Consider the following 21,879-nt stretch of genomic DNA (forward strand, 5'->3'; position numbering starts at 1 on the left):
CACGTTTCTGAGTCTGGGAGCTGGAAGACATGAATGAGGGAAGGTGACCAAGATCAGGGTGACCTTGTGGCCATCTCCCTGGCCTACCGGTGGCCTTCCCCAGCCACATCTTTTACCTTTGCACATGCTCCTGCACACTGATGCTGACGCTGACACAGCAACAGCAGGATCTTAGGAGACCGCGCATCCATCCTCCTCCTCTCTCCTGATCTCTCAAGGTCGTCACAGCAGTCCCCAAGTACAACCTCCATTTGCTGATTTCCAGGCTAGTTCCTTTAAATTTCAACCATCTCTTGTCTTCTTTTCTCTCTACTTCATTTCTCTCCCACCCCTTTTAACAACGAAGGTGGCACATGGGGTCCATCGAGAGTGCGGGCATTGGTCTATCACACTCCTTCAATCTTTCCTTCTCTTAATCCTTATCTCCTGCCTGGAAGATGACAAGTGAGGATTCTTTTTCCTTTCACTCCCATGACTTTGACTTGCTTCTCATGACCATCATCTGAGTCCTTTCCCACAGTCCTGGGAAAGGGGGTGCTTGGAGAGGCACACAGGCTGTGCTCCATGATCTTTTGGTTTCCTCTGAGGATACTGTCTCTGCACCAGACGTTCCAGCCCTGACTCCTGGAGGCAGGCTGGAAGGGAGGGAGTGGAGGCTGGTCGCCACACAGTTTAGGCCCTTGCCAAACTGGAGAATCTGTGGGGCCTCAATGGAAACACCGGATTTCCTATTGTACCCCACCCCTCCCAGGCAAGTTGCTTCCCCTTCTTGAAACCTTGTGTTTTTTTTTTCTGCTGTTCCAAAGAGCTTTTATTCAATAGGATATATTTCTTCTTGTCTTCTGGAAGAGCTGAACTGTGGTTATAAGCACATGAATGTAAAACCACCCCAGGGCCCCCCTTCCTCCCTTTGTCTTGGCAGATATTCAAAATCTGATAAAGCAGTTTGGCCCATCTCTTCTGCAGTTTAAAACTTCCCGGTGTTGTGTATATGCTTCTAAATGAGGCTAGTGACTCCCTCTTTGTCTTGCTAACTCAGCTCCAAAGTCCAGGAAAATGCTAGAACCGGAAAGAAACTTAGTAGAACCACTTCATTTGGCAGAAAAAGAAACTGAGGCTCAGTGATGCTACATGACCTGCCCGGGGACCTACAGCTAACTAATGGCAGAGTATATTACTGGCTATTATAAATATTTGAGTCATTGCTCATTAATGATGAAGTCAGAGCCTGTGCAGTTACATGCTAAGAATTTAAATATAGTGAGTAGATTATTTACCCAAAAGTCTAAACACCAGAAGCAGCTAAACAGTACAATTGTTCTGAAAGAAACAACTGTAAAATACTGTAAAATAAGTCTGCATTTTCAAAAAATAACTCAAGTGGGGCAAAATGGGAGTGGGAGATACAGCCTTTCAGTTTGGAATGAATGAGTCATGGGGATAAAAGGTATAGCATAGGGAATCTAGTCAATGATATTGTAATAGGGTTGTGGGGTGACAGATGGTAGCTACACTTGTGACGAGCCTAGAATGTATAGAGAAGTTGAATCACTACATCGTATACCTGAAACTTATGTAACATTGTGTGTCAACTAGACTCAAAAAATTTTTTAAAAACCTCAAGTATAATTGAAAAAGAACTTATGATGCATGCTGTATATTGATGGTGTGGTCAGTAGGTTTGTGGATGACAGATTGGTGGCTCATGGCTGCCCAGTCCACGCAAAGTGGACATGATGGTCACAGTAAGATGGTCACATTAAAATGGGCAAGCACAGTGACTCATGATTATGGTGCTGCTAACACAGAAGTTGTGACTGTCTCCGTCAATTATCCATGTGATAGCAACTGTTTCAAAATATTGGATTGCGGTTTCACAAATATGTGACTCCATAAATGCCCTCTTTTCCCCAGCCATTGTATTATTTTAGAATTGAGATACCAGGGTACCTGGGTTGGTTAAGTGTCTGACTCTTGGTTTTGGCTCAGGTCCTGATCTCAGGGTCTTGAGATGGAGCCCCGCATCAGGCTCTGTGCTCTTAACAGTCTACTTAAGACTCTCTCTCCCTCTCCCTCTGCCCCTCTCATTTGTGCTCTCTCTCTCTCTCAAATAAATAAATAAAATCTTTTTTAAAAAAAGAATTAAGATACCTAAACTCCAGAAATATTATTAATCCAGAACTGGCCACATTTTGGCATTCTGAGTAGAGTCCTAAACCTCAGATGTACAAACTTGTTTTCAGTATTTGAAGCCACGGCAAATATATTTTAGAAGTAACAGAAATAATTTACAGTATTCATTTTGATTTTCTGGTCCCCAGATGTTTTCTTGCACTCATGATAGCAAACATGCATGATGTTTCATGAATTTCTGTAATCTCTATTCATTCCTATTTTTTGTTATTTGGACAAATAATCCATGTTTCAGGACATGCAATATCTTCAAGTATTAGCTTCTCAAAATAGCTGCCAGGTCATTCTTTTTACTTTTATTTATTTTTCCTTTCTTCCTACTTTTCAAAGGTTATCAGACCCAGAAACCAAAGGATCTTCATCTTGACTTGATGTATATTTCTCTCTTCTTTAAAATTGAATACTGGTTGTGGTAATCCCTGAGGTCCCCTCTAGGTCCTCATCTTCTATAATTTATATGGGAACACCTCTTTCATCCCCTAAAGCCCCAGGCAGCATAGACCTTGTAAAGCCTCACTTTCCAGAATCTATCATATGCCCACAAATGTACCATTTCATGGCCCTTCACATGCTTTTTATTTAACAATCTCTTTGTCCAGTGGACCATAGCCTCCACAGGGCTGTTTGTCATTTCTTCCCCAGCGTAGCATAATGCCTAGCACAATTAACTCCTGTTGCATGAAATAAAAGCTAGATCAACTTCTGTTTCATATGCACAGCCACTAGTCTAGAGCCAGCCATGTAGGTAGTTAAAAATTAGCCAGTAGCTTGCTCTTAGAAGACAAAAGCCAACTAAAGGAATCGCAATCATTTGTATTTGCAGTGTTTCTCAATCAGTTGTGGGTTTGTCTGCAACACCTGGGACAGCACAATGGTGCTAGTAAACCATTGAATGAATTCATGTGTGCTTTTAGCTCTTTCAGGGGCTAAAACATACATTGTTGTGGTGGTGGTGGTTGTTTTGTTTTGGTGAGCCAAATCAAGGTAGAAACTTAACAGTAGCTGCTAATTGACAAAGTAGCAGGGCTAAAATTGAAACACTCAGGGGTATTTTCTGGCTCTTGTGAGGATAAAGAGTGAATTAAAGCAATATATTCATTAGGGATTTTGTTCACCTATAACAGAATGTCTAATTAACATGGTTTAAACAAGGTAGGGGCCTGTTTTTCTCTCATTTAATAAGTCTGGAAGGAGAATGTCTTGGTGCAGATTCTCGAGGATGTCAGACCTTTGCTTTATGGTTGGTCACAAGATGGCTGCAAAAGCTCCAGCCATCACATATGCATTTTAAGCAAGAAAAAAGAAAAAGAGTGCCCATAAAAAAAGAACCTTTCTGGTAACCCTACCAAACAACTTCGTAAGCCAAGACTGTATGTTATGGCCACCCCTCTCTTAAAGGGGCACTAAGAAACACAGTGTTTTAACTGGGTATTTGCTCCTTAAATACAGATGGACTTTTGTTAGGAAGAGGAGAGAAGAAATATTATGTAGGCAGCTAGCCACAGTTCCCTCTTTTGATTACTCAGACATACCCTTCTTTCCATGCATGGGATAGATTCCCCATTCCCAAGGGAGGTAGCACCCAACCTCATCTAGTTAGTCTATCAAGATTAGAGCCCTGGATCTCTGGATGATGTGTGGTCCCTTCCATCAGTTCTGGTTATAACTCCTTGTGACCAAGCCCTGACACATCTAACCTGCAACACTAGAAAAGATATAGAATAACTATAATAAAAACTTCCATTTATAAAAGGAGGGATGGAAAACACAGCAGTCACTCTCCATAACATTGGCCAAATCCTCGTGAGCAGAATAGCAAGAATCCAACCCCTCCCTCTTATGGCAGGAACTCCTGTTCATTGCCTTCCAATGCCCTCGCCTCTCTCTCTGGGAGGTTATTCCTCTTTCATTGTCTTCCATGGCCACGTCTGTGGTAGGTTTGGAAAGACACCCTTTCTGGGGGCTCTACACATTGCCTGTTTCCTATGGATGTGAATTGCCCAGGGGAGGGAGGGAGAACAAGAGTTATGAGATTGCTGTGTGGATTGAACCATCTCAGGCTGTTACAAACCAGGTTTGTGGTTTTGGCAATACAATTTCCCCACAACTTCATAGGCTCCTAATCAATTCCTAATGATTTGTTTTCTTTATTTCTAGATTATGAGTTCTGCCCATCTCCCTAAATGTTATCTTAACATCTACTACTTAATGTGTGCTGCTGGTACAGTTGAAACAATGGCTTCCAGTGGGTAATCACACCTTTGGCAACTGGCTTACACAACCTCTGTCTGGATAGGGTACCACCCACCCCCTTCTGATAAAATAGGTTTTCTCAGCTGTGCAGAGTCCAGAATACAGGCCTCTTTGGCAATTTAGATGGCAGGCTGACTGTCCAGAGTACCTTCCTTAGGGGCACCTGGGTGGCTCAGTTAAGCATCCAAGTCTTGATTTTGGCTCAGGTCATGATCTCAGGGTTGTGAGATTAAGTCCTGCATCAGGCTCCATGCTTAGTGCGGAGTCTGCTTGAGATTTTCTGCCTCTGACCTCCCCACTCTCTCTCTGTCCCTCAGTTAACTAATTAATTAATTAAAGGATACCTTCCTTAGCAAAGTGATATTTCTTCCCATCTCACTTGCCAGCTGAGTTGAGGAGCTCTAGACTTTGCTGAGAATGACAAATTATCTACCCATATTCTAAAAGTTTCCCACCATCTTCTCTAATCTACAACCTCAATCAACACATCAGTGATTTTCCAAGGTATAGCAGGTGGCATTTTCACCAAATATTTTACATTAAATGTCTAGGGTCACCTTTTCAGTCTGCAAATATCCAAGTTCTTGGTATCTGCTTCCCTCCCTTCTTTTCTCATCCAATTCCATGTTTTAGATTCTATTGCTTTTAGTTCCCTCACTTCTGGATATCACATTGTGTTATTTGTTTGGGGGTTAGTTCAGCTAGTTAGTGGGATTTGGAAAAATCCAAAATAACAATGACTAAGCAACATGGGGATTTATTTTTTCTTTTCATTTCTGTTCTTCTCATAAGTAATGCTGATATAAGCCCCATGCAACAATTTCTCCTTTTGTCTCATTGGCCAGAACTGTGTTGTATACTATCCATGCCTCCAAGAAAGGCCAAGTTTTAGTTGAACATACTATCCATGCCTCCAAGAAAGGCCAAGTTTTAGTTGAACATATCACACCCAACAAAATAAAGGAAGAAAGAGAGAATGGATATTAGGTAGAACGCCATTGACTTCTGACATATGGTACCTATTTATTTATTACGTGAGGCCCATTGGTGGCATAGTGCTAGCCTACATGGCCGAATCCAGTGGATCTGGGTTCTAGCCTGATTAGACTTAAAATTAGCCTCTCTAGTCCTTAATTAGCTTCTCTGATTTTGTCATTTATCTGAGTTTCTAAAAAGGAGACACTAATAATATCTCCTTACAGTACCCTTGAGGCAATTAAATAAAGTAATCCTTGGAAAGTGCTCATTTAGAACAGTGTCTGAGTGTGTATATATGCTCAGAAAACATTAGCCATTAGCCAGTGTTGGTAAAAACAGTGTCAGATGCCCTTGTTTTATAAAGAATGAGACAATGGGGAGGCATCTAGCTCAGTGGGGGCATTTCCCCCTCACTCGCTCTTTTGTAGCCACACCTATCCCCACACCTGTCCTTGGCCAGCCAAGCGGACTCTCACCTCAGGGTCTTTGCATGTGCTGTCTCCTCAGTAGAGAACAGCCCTCCTACAGAGATTCTCTCACCTCAGCCCCTCACTTTATTTAGGTCTCTTCCCAGACAGCCTTTCTTAATCCCCTCATACGTCCATCGTCCATCATTCACTACGCTCTGACACTACCATAATTCTCTTCATAGTATCAATCCCCATCTGACATCGTAGTATTTTATATTTACTGATTTGCCACCATCACAATACAGGCTTCATGAGGCTTCGTAGGAACATTGTCTGTTTTGTTTAGGACCTTGCATATGACAGGCACTCGATGAACATCTGTTGAATGAATAGTAAATATTTAATCAACATTAGTTTACTTTTAAAATGTGAGATATTCTTTTTTTTTTTAAGATTTTATTTATTTATTTGACAGAGAGAGAGACAGCCAGCGAGAGAGGGAACACAAGCAGGGGGAGTGGGAGAGGAAGAAGCAGGCTCATAGCGGAGGAGCCTGATGTGGGACTCGATCCCAGAACGCTGGGATCATGCTCTGAGCCGAAGGCAGACGCTTAACCGCTGTGCCACCCAGGCGCCCCAAAATGTGAGATTTTCTGAAAGTCAAAAGAGGAATCTGGTCCAGAAGAAAGGAAGACTAGGAACTTGGAACTTAGCAGAGTTCAGAATAGGAGGACAATCAAGAATCAAGAATTCAGGACAATTGCAAGAGAGAGTTAGTACAAGACCGCCCGGCGTGCATCTGTTTTCAAATATGGTCTGGATAAACCCGAGGACCCTTTTGTGCACCCCCTTGCCAGTTTCAGGATTTAGCCTCTGGATTTCAGGTGACTGTGGGGCTGTGACTTTGGCCAGATGATTGGTTTCACTTCGTTCGGTGTTTCTCCATCTTTTGTATTATTGTCCTGCTCTCCTCACTCTGGAGAAAAAAACTTAATTTAAGTTCTAACACAAAATATTAGACACTAAGGGGTAAGATTTTGTCATATAGGATTGAGCTTTGCAGGCAGACACTAACCATTACAAGATCTAAGATTTTTGCCTCCTCAGTCCAGAACTACTTTTCACCCCGTTGTGGGTGGTATTGTCCTGCTGTGCATGCATAGTGTAGCCGAAAGAGGATCTGAGAAAGTTGGTAGAGTCTAAATACAGTATTAAAATCTGTTAAGGAGCATTCATTTTGAATTTTGAATGGCTAAGGCTGTCAGCTTCAGGCAAGTCAAAATTAATTTAAATTATCATGGCTATTTGCTGTGAGATGGGACTCTAATTGGAGAATTATATATGATAGACAAAAGTGAACTGGAACATTCAGTGGACCTTCATGTCCACAAATTTTGCTCCCTATTGAAATTGATCTTCAAGATGAGAAACATTTAGACCTTTGCACAGATCAGCCACAGAGGGATGTTGGTATTTGTAACTATTCGCAGGTTTCTGTTCTTCTGTATCTTCTCTGGTTCAATGTTTTGTTCACAGGAATGTTTCGTTGGCTGTTGTGAAAGAACCACTCATTTTAGAGTATTGCCAAATTGTGTATCTTTTCTTATGCCCTGAGTCATCTCAGATCATTGTAGTAGATTGGAATGCTTCTACTCCTGCTGTTTATAGAAACAGGAAAAGGAGTTGATAGAACAGGGGGCTGGAAGGATTACTGGAAAATTCCCAGTGATAAGTATGGAGTTCAAAAAGTACATAGTCCATGAACACCAAAATAAGACTAAATGTCTTGAAATAATTTTTCCTTTTCTGAAAATTCCCTCCCTGCCCCCACAGCATTCATAGTTAGCGGGTGGGCTCCCAGCAGCCAGGTTCATATCTCCTGACCCTGCTCCAAGTTGAGCCAACCTGCTTTGCTCACCCCTAGCGTATTAAAAACTTTAGAGTTTCAAAGTGCAGGAAACAACTCAAAGTAAAATTTATTTTCATTTAAAGGGTTTTTTTTTTTAGTTTTGCTTTACCTTTCTTCTTTTTTTAGTTAAATTTTTTAAATGTAATTTAATGTTAAGGATTGATTTATTGTACTGGGTGTTATACGCAAGTAATGAATCATGGAACTTTACATCAAAAACTAGGGATGTACTGTATGGTGACTAACATAATATAATAAAAAATTATTATATATATAAAAAAAGGATTGATATAGGGGCGCCTGGGTGGCACAGCGGTTAATCGTCTGCCTTCAGCTCAGGGCGTGATCCCGGCGTTCCGGGATCGAGTCCCACATCAGGCTCTTCCGCTATGAGCCTGCTTCTTCCTCTCCCACTCCCCCTGCTTGTGTTCCCTCTCTCGCTGGCTGTCTCTCTCTGTCGAATAAATAAATAAAATCTTTAAAAAAAAAAAAAAAAGGATTGATATAGTCATTTGGATAGAAGAGGAGGGTAACAATGCAGCCCTATCCAGGTGTCTGAAACTAAGACCAGGAATGCTGTGGGGAAACCAGAGTGTTCTCTCCCCAGTCTTGCACCTCTGCCTTCTCCTAATTAATTTTATTTTACTTCTTGGCAGGATGGCTTTCTTTGCTGCTTTGCTACCTAGTTTATAGCCCGTAGAACATTGCCATCCAGAGCCCCTAGTACAAAAGTTATAGTTCTCTTCAAGACTATACCCTCTCTCTCTCTAGGTCCCAGTGCTTAGTTCTCAGGGAAGAACTAGAGGCTTCTGTTCCAGCTTGTACAAGACCCCCAGCTCTGGACCCATCACCAGGGGCTGGGGCTTTTATTACATACACATGGCTTCCAGGAATGTACCTTTGTCAATTCTGTTAAGAGGGTTGTCCTAGACTTATTACACACTGGTTTCCACTTATTTAGGCATCTATCTCCCCACTAGACTGTGAATTCCTTCAGGGCGAGGAATTTGCCTTATTGATGGTATATTTTCAGTGCCAAGTTCAAAGCCTGGTTCTTAATTGATGTTCAGTAAATATGTATTGAGTGAATACAAGTTAACAGCAAGAAGAAAAATTCTCTAGGGTTTTCTTCAGTCAGATTTATTTAAAGAGCAACTTACCTGAGATATTTACCCAGTTTTCATATGTATGGGACCATCTGAACTGTGACTAATATCCTGAATCATTGACCATTAAAATTGTAATTTAAAGGATATTTTAAAAAATTGTTTTAAATGATTGAGAGTCTACAAGTTGATGGCACTGTGCTGGGGTAGGGAGTACAAAAATGAATGAGCACTGTCGCTGTATTTGAGGACCTCCCTGTTCAGTTTGACAGACCTTGGCCATCACTTAGGTTAACTTTCTCATTTTACAGATGAGAAAATGGAGATTCATAAAGATCGCTAGGCCTGATGGAAAATGTTTTGTTTTATTCATAAGATCTTAATATGTCTGTGTGGAGTCACTTTGCAGTGAGAGGTGTTACTTATTTTGGCCAAAGAGAACGTTCAGTTTTTGTACATTTATGGATTATCTTTTCTTTGATCTTGCATTTCTTTTTTAATAGGCATGTGATTATGTAGATGATATTTGCTAAGCTTTTGATTTACTTGGAACCAATTAATAGCTGGCACTCAAGTTCTTTGGAAGCTCAGAACTTGCTATATTGGAAATTTCTTTATGGTTACTGAGTAATAAGGTCATGTATTATTGACATGGCTTCTGACACCTCTCCCACTTATTATTATTCCTTGTTAAATCACTTCCTGAGAAGGCTAGAGAATGTTTTCCATCTTAGATGGCATAGTTTATGTTGACTTTCTCTGGGTGAAAGTGAAATTCAGAGAAGAGAATGAAAAGGGTCATTTTTCTGTGTTTACGAAAGATGGAGGTGAAAGTTTTCTTTGGTGCATTGGCAATGAGATTCAATTAGCCTTTCATCATGGAGACGTATTGTGTGCCAGGCACTGTGCAGAATTCAGTGGGGGCTGGATTGCTGCCAGCTCTCACGGGGGAGCCCTGCCTGCTGCCGCTGGCAGTGCAGGGGGGATGCCTCACTGCTCTAAGCAGTGTGGTCAAGGGCAAGCCAAGGAGAGGCCAAGTCTCCTTATCCAGAAGCATGGAGAAACATTTCTCTGGAGGAGATAGCTTTGAGGTTGGACTGACAGTTCACCAAAGGAAAAGAGAAGCTGCAGGGTGCATAGGGACATGATTCCCTCTGAGGCTACGTGATGAAGATGGAATGATGGCTGAGCTTAGGACGGGTATTGTCCTAAGCCAGAGCCCAAATCTCTCTGTGCTGTTGATTGGCTCTTCCTCTTCTTGGCATCATTGTCAGTCCTGGAATGGAGAGGCTTCCTGTGTGTGCAGTTGAGCTGATGAAGGCAAATGGACATAGATTTTAACTTCCTAAGAATGTAAGCTCTTACATATGTCCGTAACCCCTGTAACAGTCTTCCAAGGAGTCTTTCACATAGCCTCCTGGTTGGATATGAGTTTGATGGGAGTTGTTCTAGAAAAAGTCACTTTCTTTCCCTGATGATCAGGTAAACTTCCTGGAGAAAGTCATTGTTCCAGAAGTTTCTGTCTGGGGGAACCGTGTGTATATGTGTGTGCCTCTGTGTATCTGTGTGTCTGTGTCTGTCAGTATGTCTGTGTATACAGGGTGGAGCGATCTTAGCTGGGGAACGAGGAGAGGCATGAATTTCCCGGCTCCAAAAAGCAAACATAGTCCTTCTGTATTACAGGAGGCCATTCTGTATCAGAGGGCTCACTGTTGTGACTGAAATTTTTTGTTTTTTCCTCTTCCAGGCATAAATGGGACTAGGTGAGGTCATGCTGTGGCTGCTGGAGGAATACCCCATTTCCGGGTCATTTGCATGGGCCCTGCTGTGAAATGAACCAAACAAGAACTTGTCAGACACTTCCTTCCTTCTCTTGGTGAGCACTCCAGGCACAGCAATTGTTCCACTGTTGTTTTAATTGTGTCCCGTCCTCCTCTTGCCAAAGCAAACAGCGCAGTCTCAAGTAGGCATCCCTTAGGCTCATCTGCCAGCCTGAACATGAACACAGGCAAACCTGATGACAGCCAGCGTTCCCAAGGGACATGGGGCCTTCCAGGGTCCAGCCCCCAGAAGCAGGTCTTCTCATGATGTTGGTGTCTGGGAGTGAGCACCATGCCCATCACCCAGGACAATGCCGTGCTGCACCTGCCCCTCCTCTACCAGTGGCTGCAGAACAGCCTGCGGGAGGGCGGGGATGGCCCAGAGCAGCGGCTCTGCCAGGCGGCCATCCAGAAGCTGCAGGAATACATCCAGCTGAACTTTGCTGTGGATGAGAGTGCGGTCCCACCTGACCACAGCCCCCCGGGGATGGAAATCTGTACTGTGTACCTCACCAAGGAGCTGGGGGACACAGAGACTGTGGGCCTCAGTTTTGGGAACATCCCTGTTTTCGGGGACTATGGAGAAAAGCGCAGAGGGGGCAAGAAGAGGAAGACCCACCAGGGCCCTGTGCTGGACGTCGGCTGCATCTGGGTGACAGAGCTGAGGAAGAACAGCCCGGCAGGGAAGAGTGGGAAGGTCCGACTGCGAGATGAGATCCTCTCCCTGAATGGGCAGCTGATGGTTGGAGTTGATGTCAGTGGGGCCAGGTGAGTGGGGGTGCGCCAGCTGGCACAGGGGCTGGACAGGGGACCCTGCGGCTCACTTAGGTCTGCTGCTCCAGTCTGTAGCTGCAGAGGGTGTGAGACCTCCTCTGGCAAGAAGCCAATGGCATTTATTACGGAGAGGGAAAACACACAAAGTTCAAGTATTCTGGTATTTGTATGTTTCTTCTTCGCTTCATTCTCTCTTAGAGGACTCAGACTCAGAGTATTTTCTTTTTTCTTAAAACTTGGGTCAGAAATAAAAGAAATGGTACATGACACAAGAGTATGAGAAATGTCGTATTAGTTAGACCTTCTTCCACTCAACCCAGCATCTCCCCTCCAGTTAAAGCACCAAAGGTTGGGTTGGGTGTATTTCGATCTGCCTGTCCCATGTCACCTTACTCACAGACTGACAGTCCAGAAGCCCCTTGAGACACTTAGAACTATCTCTGGACCACCAGCCACCCCTGCCCTTGGCCCCAGTTTCCCCATCCTGGAAGATCCACTTGGTGATGAGCATAGTTCTGTTTTTCATCTGTGTGGCCACCCATCATGGTAGTAAGTTATGATTGGACTGTTGTTTCTCAGGGGAATCAGAGTCCCCAAGACCAGCCTCAGCCTCAGTGATTTACTAGAAGGACTCAGTGGACTCGGGAAAACTCAGGGTTACAGTTTATTACAGCGAAAAGATGCACAAAGGTAAAAGGTACAGAGTGGGATCCAGGAGAGGAAATAGGTACGAGTTACCAGTTGTCCCTCCCAGTAGAGTTGTACAGAAGGGCTCAATTCTCCCACCAGTGATGTGTGACAACATCTGTGGAGTACTGTCAACCAGGAAAACTCATGAGCCTTGGCATCAGGGTTTTTCTTGGAGGTCAGTCACCCAGACATGGAGTGCCTGTGTAGCTGACCTTAGTTACTCAGATCCAGTCCTTCCAGATTTCAAACTAATGCCACATGGCCCAATGCCCCTGCCATAAATCACATTATTAGCATAAACTATTTGGTATCAGGCAGAATATTCCAAGGACGTATAGGTTACCTCCCAGGAGTTAGTCAAGAACCAGTTCCTTCTTTGGAATATACGTGGGTTGAATACCCCAAATTTGCTGTGTTAACCCTTTACTGCACACCAGGGTTTTAGTAATGGGTATATATGGAAGAGACAAGAAAAGAGAAGTTTGAAGATATTCTGAGATGCATAACTTTTGTCAAGCCTTCAGGGCCTCCTGTGAGGAGGGCTCCTATGTCCCAAGAGAAGGGAATCATGGAGAGAGGGTCACCTTGAGAATCATGGTGACCTTTCAGTAAGGAAGACATCTAACCCAAGGAGACCCTGAGGGGAAGAAGCCAGAGCGGAAGTATCTTAAGTTTAACCTTCTCCTTCCCTTCAGTCTCCTACCAGAGATTTCCATTGGCAGAAACCAGCCAGAAGCCAGTGGCAAGGGAGCCCATTGAGACTGTCCATATGTGTCAACCTGTGGCAGAGGGCAGGGTGGAGAATGGTGGAGAGTGGACATGGAGGGGCAACAAGAAGTCATCAGGCACATAGAGTGTGGTTCAAGTTTAAATGAGCCAATGCATGGAATAGTCATGGCACAGGGCTGGCTGGCATGTGTGAGCACTTACTCACTAGAATCTCACCAGTGTTCTCTCTGGGTTGCCTATCCGGCTGAAGAGATGTTCTTGGCTCATGGCTGGGTCCTGAACTGGCAGTTATTGGGAGAAGCTTCATTTTCAATGTTGAAGAGTGTTGAACAGAAATGATTCTATTTAAAATTAGAAATTGTTCTTAGAAAAGAAGCAGGACTGGCCACTGTAGTATTTGTTGGCACTGAGAAGGTGACTTCAGTCCCTGGTGGCTGGGTTCTCAGGGTTAGAAGCAGGGATTAACATGGAGCTTGAGGCAGCCCTCCCAGAGCTATCCTGGAGAACCCCCACCATTTGCAGCTGTCAGCTTTGAGGGGAGCTCCCTTGGATGCAGAGGCAGAAGGAAGAGCAAGGAGGGGACATCCAGCAGGAGAGCGCACACAGCTCTGGAGCCAAACAACTAGTGCTGCCCTCTCAGGCTCCCACACTCACAAGCTGGTTGACCTTGGAAAAATCATCCCTCTTAGCTTCACGTTCCCTGTCTGTGACATGGGAATGATAACGCTATTGAACCAATGACTAAGTGATGCAATAATGTGTATAAAGGGCTTAGCACTGTGTTTAATACATAATGCTCAATAAAATATTAGACTGACAATGTCTCTTCTCCATGGAGAGTGTTTGGAAAGACTGGGAGTTTCTTATCTAAGAGGTTACTAGAGTCTTTAGGATTTGGGAGAGTTTTTCCATACTGGATAAATTTTCTCCTATTTGTTCGGGAAGCTCTTCCCATTGGCTGCTTAAGGCTGTGGAGTCTTTAAGAGGCAAAGTTCTCTGTCCCAGGCTCTGAAAGTATATCTGACCCTGAAATGAAAAGGCTTTCCAGCTACCTGGGGAGGATTCTTTGGTGATTTGAATTTATTCCTTGAAGGGAGTGATAGGATGATGCCCATTTTTTTTCAAAGAAAGAAGATACAGAAGAACAGAAAGGTGATGGGCCCAGGGTCATGACAGAAGGTGGGACACAAAACTAGACTCCTTAATGGAGACTCCAAGGAGGGGGCAAATATGGTGTGATGGGGAAAGCAGTAAACTGAGTCTGGGATTCTGGGTTTTCTCCATGGGTAAGATCTTGGGTAAGTGTGTTGGGATGATGGAGTGAGGGTGGGAGGGAGGTGAGCTGCAGCTGCCTATGCTAACATATTAGGAGTGAATCTCTGAAACATTTCATTTGACCCACCTGAGCTGGTTTTATCATTCCAGAAGCTCACAGAGGTGAAGCAGTGTTCCTGTGATGTCACAGTGATAACTGGCAGACTGAGAGACTCAGTCTCTCTCTTCTGACTCCTAGCTAGGGGTGGTGCATGGTCCAGCACACCATTCCCTTCTGTGTGGTCAGGAATACGTATTTGGATGGATGTGGTCAGTGGGTATCTGGACTGAAATAGCAGAAGCCAAGGAGCTTGGAGAATGGAAATAGGAGAAAAGGTTGGGGAACAGGTCTGTGAGATTGCTAATTGTTATGCCTGGGTGTTCTCAAATGTACCTGGGATTTATTTTAATCGAGTATGATAAGCCATGCAGACAGGGAAATACTGTCATAAAGGAAGAAGTTTACACTCACAGATCCCTAGAAACAGGAGGAACTGCACACCACGCAGGGCTACATGGAGAAGCAGCAGTGTTAGTCAGGAGGCAGGGGGAGAAGAGGGGAGAGCGTGGCCCAAAGCCTTTATTGGGGTTTTCAAGGGAAGGTTTGGGTGAATCATGGTAGCTACTCTGAGAAATCTTAGAATTTGGTACTCTGAATGATTTCAGCAGGTTCTGAGCTATAGGATGGTCTCTGGTTGTCTAGTACCTGGCCTGGGGTGACTGAGGGGCAATATTGTCTTGATATATGAGTCTGCAAAGGAGAGAGTTGGGGTGTGGGCTCTGGATTGGCTGATTTGTATATCAAAGGTACACTCTCAGGGGAGTTGTTTGCTATTTTTAGGAATTGGCTAGCCCTGGGAGGGTCAATCTCTCTGGGATCAAGGCCCCAAATGCCAGAGCATCAAGAATACAGAAAATAAGGAAATAATCATCAAGGCACTGGGCTTCTGGAAATTTTCCACAGCTGGGGAAGTAAATCTTCCAAACATAACTTTTTTACTAGTGAACAGTCATGACTCTGAAATTCCTTTCTCTGATGGTACAGTCGTGTGTGTATGTGTGTGTGTGCGTGTGTGCGTGTGTGTGCGCACGCACGCGCTGGATGGTGACAATCTCCCCAGAAGCCACAGAGATGCAGGGGTGATAGGAGGAAAAGACCAGGACCCACTGGTTGGTCTTCAAGAGAAGTATGAAAGTGAATCAAGTAATGAGGAAGGACTCCTAGAGTCCTGGGCTCCCAGTGCTCATAACAACCAAGAAGTTAACAAGACAGAAGGAGACTAGCTCCATTTTCTGAGGTTCCCTCCCTAGTTCTATGGTGCAATTATAAGAAGTACCACGGATTGAGCAGTTGCTACCATCGTGGACATTCTGCCATCCACTATCTCATTTCGTACCTACCACAGCTCTATAAAGGACAGCTTTAGATGAGAAACCTTGGCCGCAGAGGCCATGTAACTTGCTGAAGGTCAACTAACGAGGAGGCAGAACCAGAATGGCCACCACGGTCTGTGCTCCTGACTCCCGTGCTATATGACTTCAGCTCTGCCCCAGAGCTATACGCTGGTCCTCGCCACGTGGTCCGGTGCTTCATTTCACGCATGGTTTTCAGCTTCACAAAATACCGCCTCAGTCTGATGGCAGACACCAGGGAAGAAAATGACTAGAACGTTATAAGGCTTCCCCCTACCCAAACTGACAGGCAAAACAGAAGCCCCCCACTCCGTCTTATAAAAGGAAACCCAATTTTAATATAGAATCCTTTTGGCAAACATATCTAGTCAGAACTTTAGAACTAGAAGCACTTTGAGATTAAGTATCAAGGAATTTAAAGTGTTTTGAATGTTTCGAGACGCTCCTTTTTACTCTGTAGCTGGCTAACAGTTTCCTTCAACACTAAATTTTCCCACATACCTATGTAGGTTTTGTCCTAAAAACTGGTGAATACGAAGTAGGGTTTTGTAGAGACCCCAGTGGATCTCTGCAAACAGCAACCTCAATTAATGCGTATCCCCTCACTCGTAAGCATGAGATTTCGGGTGTCTGCGTACTAACATCACACCCCACCCCACCAATATGATACGTTAGTTGTCCACGCCATCACTTGGAATGATAATATGAGGCACTCTTTTGGGCAATCCATTCTGCTCGTTCTCTTGAGTTTGATTTTGAATTCAAAACTGCCTTAGATGATGTTGTAGTTTGAACCGTGTCTTTTAGTCACCCACCTACCCCCCATTGCCAAATTCATATTTTGAAGTCTTACCCAGTACCTCAGAGTGTGGCCTTCTTTGGCAATAGTGTGATTACAGATGTAACTAGTTAAGATGAGGTCATACTGGAGTAGGGTGGGCCCCTAATTCAGCAGGACTAGTGTCCTTCAGCAAGTTTGGACACAGACACGCGCACAGAGAGAGCACCAAGTGAAGACTGTAGTTATGTTGCCACAAGCCAAGAAACGATCAGAAGCTAGGAGAGAGGCCTGGAGCAGATCCTGCCTTGTGCCTCAGAGGGAGCATGGCTCTGCCCACACCTTGATCTCAGACTTTTAGGCCCCAGCACCATGAGACAAATTTCTGTCACTTAAGCCATTTGGTCTGTGGTACTTTATATGGCAGCCCTGGCAAACTAATACATTTGGTGTTTTGACCCTGTCACCTATGGCTAGTCAATTATTCGGGCGATTTCCTCCCTGACAAGAGTTACTCTGGAAACTAGAGAGTGTGGTGGATGTTTTCGGAAGAGGACACTCTGAAAATTGTGGGTGTGTTATGTGTGGGAGGAGCAGGTGGAAAATGTGAAAGATGAGGTCATGGTTTGCTTATTTTAAAAATTAGCTTAGAGTCAATCTGTAAACTTCATCCCCAGGGGAAAGAGCAGAGAATTCAGAGCTATGGGTTTGACATCCTTCTGTACCCCGGGACCAGTTCCAAAAGTACAACTGTGACTGACCCAAAATCACAGACCCCATTCTGCTTTCTCACTGGGCGATACTCCCCAGGTCTGCAGTTTGCTTCTAGCTACCCCCCACCCCCACCCCCTGCCGGCCCCTGAAGCTCTTGGAGCCCCTTATTCTTTTCAGTGGTAACAGCCCCACTGCAGGCACAGCCGTAACACATAGAGGAAAGTGTGTGTTTTCAAGCTCTTATCATACCTACTCTAGGGAAGATGGGATTTTCTGGAATGTTCTATTTACTTTTGTTTGGTGGAGGGAGAACTGAGAAGGTTTTTTAGATGATTTCCTACAAGGAATACTTTGTAACCCCAGTCCCTCCCTCCCTCAGCCAGCTTTCTATAAGTAAACCAGATCTGTTCCCTGAGGACAGATTGTTCCAAATTGGTAACAAAGTATGGAATTAATTAAAACATAACCCACACAACAAAACAAGTAGCCTTTTCTGAAAAGTAAAAGGGCCCATGTTTCACTTGAAATGTATTTTCCAAGATGTGAACCATGACTGGACTTTTTGGTACGTTAATAAACACTTTTTTGTACATTAATAAACAGGAGAGGAGCCTAGTGCAAAGAACACAGAGCTCAGAAAGATGGAACTGGCTTCCAGGCCTCCGTGTTGGCTGTGTGACTTTGGGCGAGTTACCTCAGCCACAGGAGGTTGATGCTATTTCCCCAATAGGGTCATTTAGTGGATTAGATAAGATGAGTTAGTTAACGTACTGAAGAGGCATCTGGCATATGGTAGATGTTCAGTCAAAGCTAACTTTTAACACCCGTCCTGGTCAGCCTCAGGCCATCTGAACCCAGAGCACAGCGTGCAACTGAAAAGAGGCCTTTGAGTTGGAGGGACAGAGGAGAGACTCAAACTTTAGCCATGCATTCATCAGGAAAGAATAATCTGCAGGCCAGAAGCTAGGGTGATACCAAGTACTGAGCAACTGGGATGGCATGGGGACCCGCCAATTGGAAAGGATGCTGGTTCCCTGCAGGAACAGGGTTCTGGAGCCAGAGTGCACCTTCAAGTTACCAGCACGTGAGAAGTCTGTGTGATCCCAGGAGACAGGTCAGGGTGCTGAGCTGGCTGGAAGCCCCAGGGGGCTCTGGGCAATTGGCCAACTAGCATAGGAACATTACATTACATACCCGGCGGACTAACTGAATATCAGCCCTGACCACGAGTAACCTTCAGCACAGTACCCTTTGCCTTTAAATTGTGTGTAAAATTAAATTTAGGGTTGTTACAAGCTCAGACTCCGGTTACCCATAGCAACCTTGAGTTCTCTCTAGGTTATAGCAGATTTTAAACCGAGTGTCAAATGCTGCTAGCAGGTGTAACTTGGAGAAATGACTGCTGGTGGTGATGTAGGAGCTACAGAAAGGAAGAATTGTCAATTATACCTTTATAATGTAGTCTCTGGGGCCATTTAGCATGAGCGTCCTGCCTACCCGAATATGCCCAAAGGCACCAGTGCTCTATTCAGGACTGTATATATAGTAAGAGGTGGCATCACGATGACCTAGAGACATTCAAGCAAGGTTAAATTATATTCAGCTTGCTCTTGAAGAAGCCTAAGAAGCGTGTGATACACTTTAGAAAGATTTCCATTACAGAAGGTTAAAAGGAAAACAAGTTTCAACATTTAAAATTCAATTATCTGGAAAACTCGTCATGTGGAACAGCCCATTTCCCCAAGGATGCCGTGGAAATGAAGCATTGCAGGACCTTACGTTTGTGCCCACTTTGTTCTTTGCCTGCTTTCCCCACACGCTGTTTCATTCCATGACTGGTTTCTGGAAGGAATCCCAGAGTTCATCCAAGTCCAACCAAGAAGGAAACTGAGGCTCTAGGGCATGGCTTCCTGGAATCAAGTCCTTTTGAGCAAGGACTAAAATTCAAGGCCTCTGACTCAAATTCTAGAACTTTTTTTTCAACACTACAGACAGTAACCAATGAAACTGGATTTGTTTTTTTTACAGTTTACTGTTGACAGTAAAAACAAACAGAAAATTAAGTTTTTCTACGTATTTTTCCCCCATTCTCTAAATGGAAGGTAATTACATCTAGAACCTTCCTTCTCTCAACAAGAGTTTAACTGATAGCAGCTTCATGAATGTATTATTGATGGCCAGCTGTGGGACTGGACAGTGGGAGCTTGATTTCCCTCAGGTCTTCAGACCGCTTTCTGGGCAAGGCTGTGGGGAATCTGCCACTGTTGCCTGCCATCTTGTGGCTGAAGTCGAGCACCGTGCTGGGAATTTTAGTCAAGTTTATTACTCATTAGGCTGTGTGGGTTTCTCATCTGTGCTGTTAGGATGGTGTTTTCAGGCTTCAGAGCTCTCTCTTGAATGGCAGCATCTGAGCCATCCCTGAGCAGCAAGTGACTCGGGTGCCATCTCTCTCCACTCGGTGCCTGGTGTCCTCATGCTGTCCCCAGGAAGTGCCCATCCCGGTTCCCCTCGTGGCATCCTCTCCTAACACTCCCAGCCCTGGCCCTCAGGTCTCCCACAAGTCGATGAGTTGTAATCTGATTAACCCACTGTGCTAGGCTCTTTGTGATGGATGGTGGAGGAAGTTGGCCTTCCCCCGTCTGACTCAATCCTTCTGAAATCAGAAAGCCTCAAGGAACGTGAATAGTAGGGCCATGTCAAACACTACACTGGCCAATGGGGTGGATTTTTTTAGAAAACTGGCAACTTTGGCACATCCTTAATCACAGCCCACAGGTAATGTCCAGAGCCACTTAGAAAGCAGCGTTTCATTGTCTGCTTGTCCTCAGGAGGGAAGAGATTACACAAAAGGTGGCACTCCCCATAATTTAAAAGGGATCAAAGTTCCTGAGCACCATTTCATTTCATCCCAATGCCGTCTTCTCTGGTACCCATCAGAGCCTCCACTGGGTGACTGACTTCAGCCGTGGGAGATGGAAAACCCCGATCTCCCACTTAAGACACTCGTTTTGAAACTTCTAGCATTACTTTTGGAAATTGTTGTAATTGTAATTGTAAACTATAAAGAGAAAAAAGACAAAAGCATCTTAGTGTGATTACAGTGTTACTGGCCTGGCTTCATACTCTGCTCCTCTCCATGGGCACTTCTGGGCCATTTTCAGCCATTTCTTGACATCTACTCATTTTTTATGTCCAGGTATTAAATAAGTAATAAGCACTTTTATTCTCTCATTGTGAGCACCAGATACCCTTAAACGACTCTTGAGTCTTTCTTTTCCAAAAGGTCATTGAATTCCAAGCTTTGGCACCTGTTTTGGCCCTGGTCCCTCTCAGTCTTGTGACGCAGACGCAGGTAACGCATGGCCTGGCTCAGCTGTTCATAATCAACCTGTTTGCCAAGCGCAGAGGTTAAAAGGCTTGAAATTCCTGTCTTTTGGTGTTCACCTGTGGGTCGCTGCCTCCTCCTGGAAGAGAATAAAACATGATATTTTCAGGACCCAAGTGTGTGTGTGTGTGTGTGTGTGTGTGTGTGTGTGTGTGTGTGTATTTGGTACAATTTATACTAAAACATGGGTTTTAACAGTTATATAGATTTCTTCATGGGATTCTTCTTTGAAGTTGGATCTTCCTCCAAAGATTTTGAGGGGTGAGTTTGTTATAGATTTAAAATGGTTATGAAGATGTGACTCCTAGTGGCTTTTTGGATGAACAGGCTTATCTTTATTGAAATGCACAAAGAAACATTCAAAGGTGTGACTATCCAGGTTCTTTGCATCTCAGAGCCGCAGACACCTGGATGCAGGGACATGAGCAGTGATCTAATACTGACTCTCCCCACTGTTACCTCACTCAGAGCTCTTTCTTCACCAGAGAAAAGATGATTCTATCATTTACAACGTTTCTTGGACTTCAATTTAGCCCATTTCCTTTTGCGGAGGGGAAGGGAGACAGAGGGCCGGGCTGTTTCCATAGCTGAAGTGCATGTTTTCTCAGCCCTTGGGCCTGACTTGAAAGTTAGTTCATTTAAATGGGGCCAGGATTAACTAAGAAACTTTTTTGACTTTTGTGATCACAGATATACTTTCACAAATGTCCCTGAGGGAAGCTGAACTATTATGGGGAGAAGAAGGAGTGGGTGTCCTTCTTAAAAATTCAGGCTCTGTTAAGTACAGGTCTCTGTCAAATTGCATGGCAAGTCTTGAGGGTTTTTTCTGACTCACGGGCTTTATTTAGTCCGGATGTCCATTCCTGTGAAGTCCTTGTCTGACCCAGCAGAATGAGCAGAGAGGACTTGAACAGCAGTTGCTAGAAACGGTTCGTGCTTTGGAAGATCTGTTGCCCAGTGGGATGCCCAGGAAGATCCATGAGATAGGTGAAAAAATTATTAACATCCCAAGATACATTTTTATCTTAATAAGAAATTGAGCTTTTATTCTAATATTTTAGCTATGGTTGACTCTGGCATCCTTACTCAGTGTATATGTCAAAGGGTCCTGTGTCCTGTGTGGTATGTGATTTGTCCTAGGGAAGAAAGGATGATCCACAAAGACCACCCCCCCTTACTGATTAATTCACTTTTGACTTTTTTCAAGGAACCGCAGTTTGTGTAGGTTTACTCAATGAAATAGGTTTATGGATTAAATTTTTTCATTTTAATTAAATTAAACTTTACCAAATGGAGAGAAATTCTAAAATTCTTCAGAGGAAAAAAAAGAGGATTAAAAATCACATAATTAATGCAGGTGTAGGCCAACCATAAGAAAATGGCTGGTTGACCCTCCTTCCCACTGGGATAGGC

The 21,879-nt window shown here is 44.0% G+C and overlaps 1 protein-coding gene across 4 annotated transcripts in view; it reads left to right on the forward strand.

Moving 5' to 3' along the window:
* Window positions 1–21,879, forward strand: part of PDZD2 (PDZ domain containing 2) — a 379,909-nt gene that overhangs the window by 155,085 nt on the left and 202,945 nt on the right. For all 4 annotated transcript variants that reach the window (XM_057312176.1, XM_057312177.1, XM_057312178.1 and 1 more), the window contains one exon: window positions 10,597–11,437. In XM_057312176.1, coding sequence (XP_057168159.1) covers window positions 10,962–11,437 — 476 coding nt within the window. In that variant the 5' untranslated portion in view covers window positions 10,597–10,961. The remainder of the gene's footprint in view (window positions 1–10,596; window positions 11,438–21,879) is intronic.

Source organism: Ursus arctos, unplaced genomic scaffold, assembly GCF_023065955.2.
Source record: "Ursus arctos isolate Adak ecotype North America unplaced genomic scaffold, UrsArc2.0 scaffold_15, whole genome shotgun sequence".
NCBI lineage: Eukaryota > Metazoa > Chordata > Mammalia > Carnivora > Ursidae > Ursus > Ursus arctos.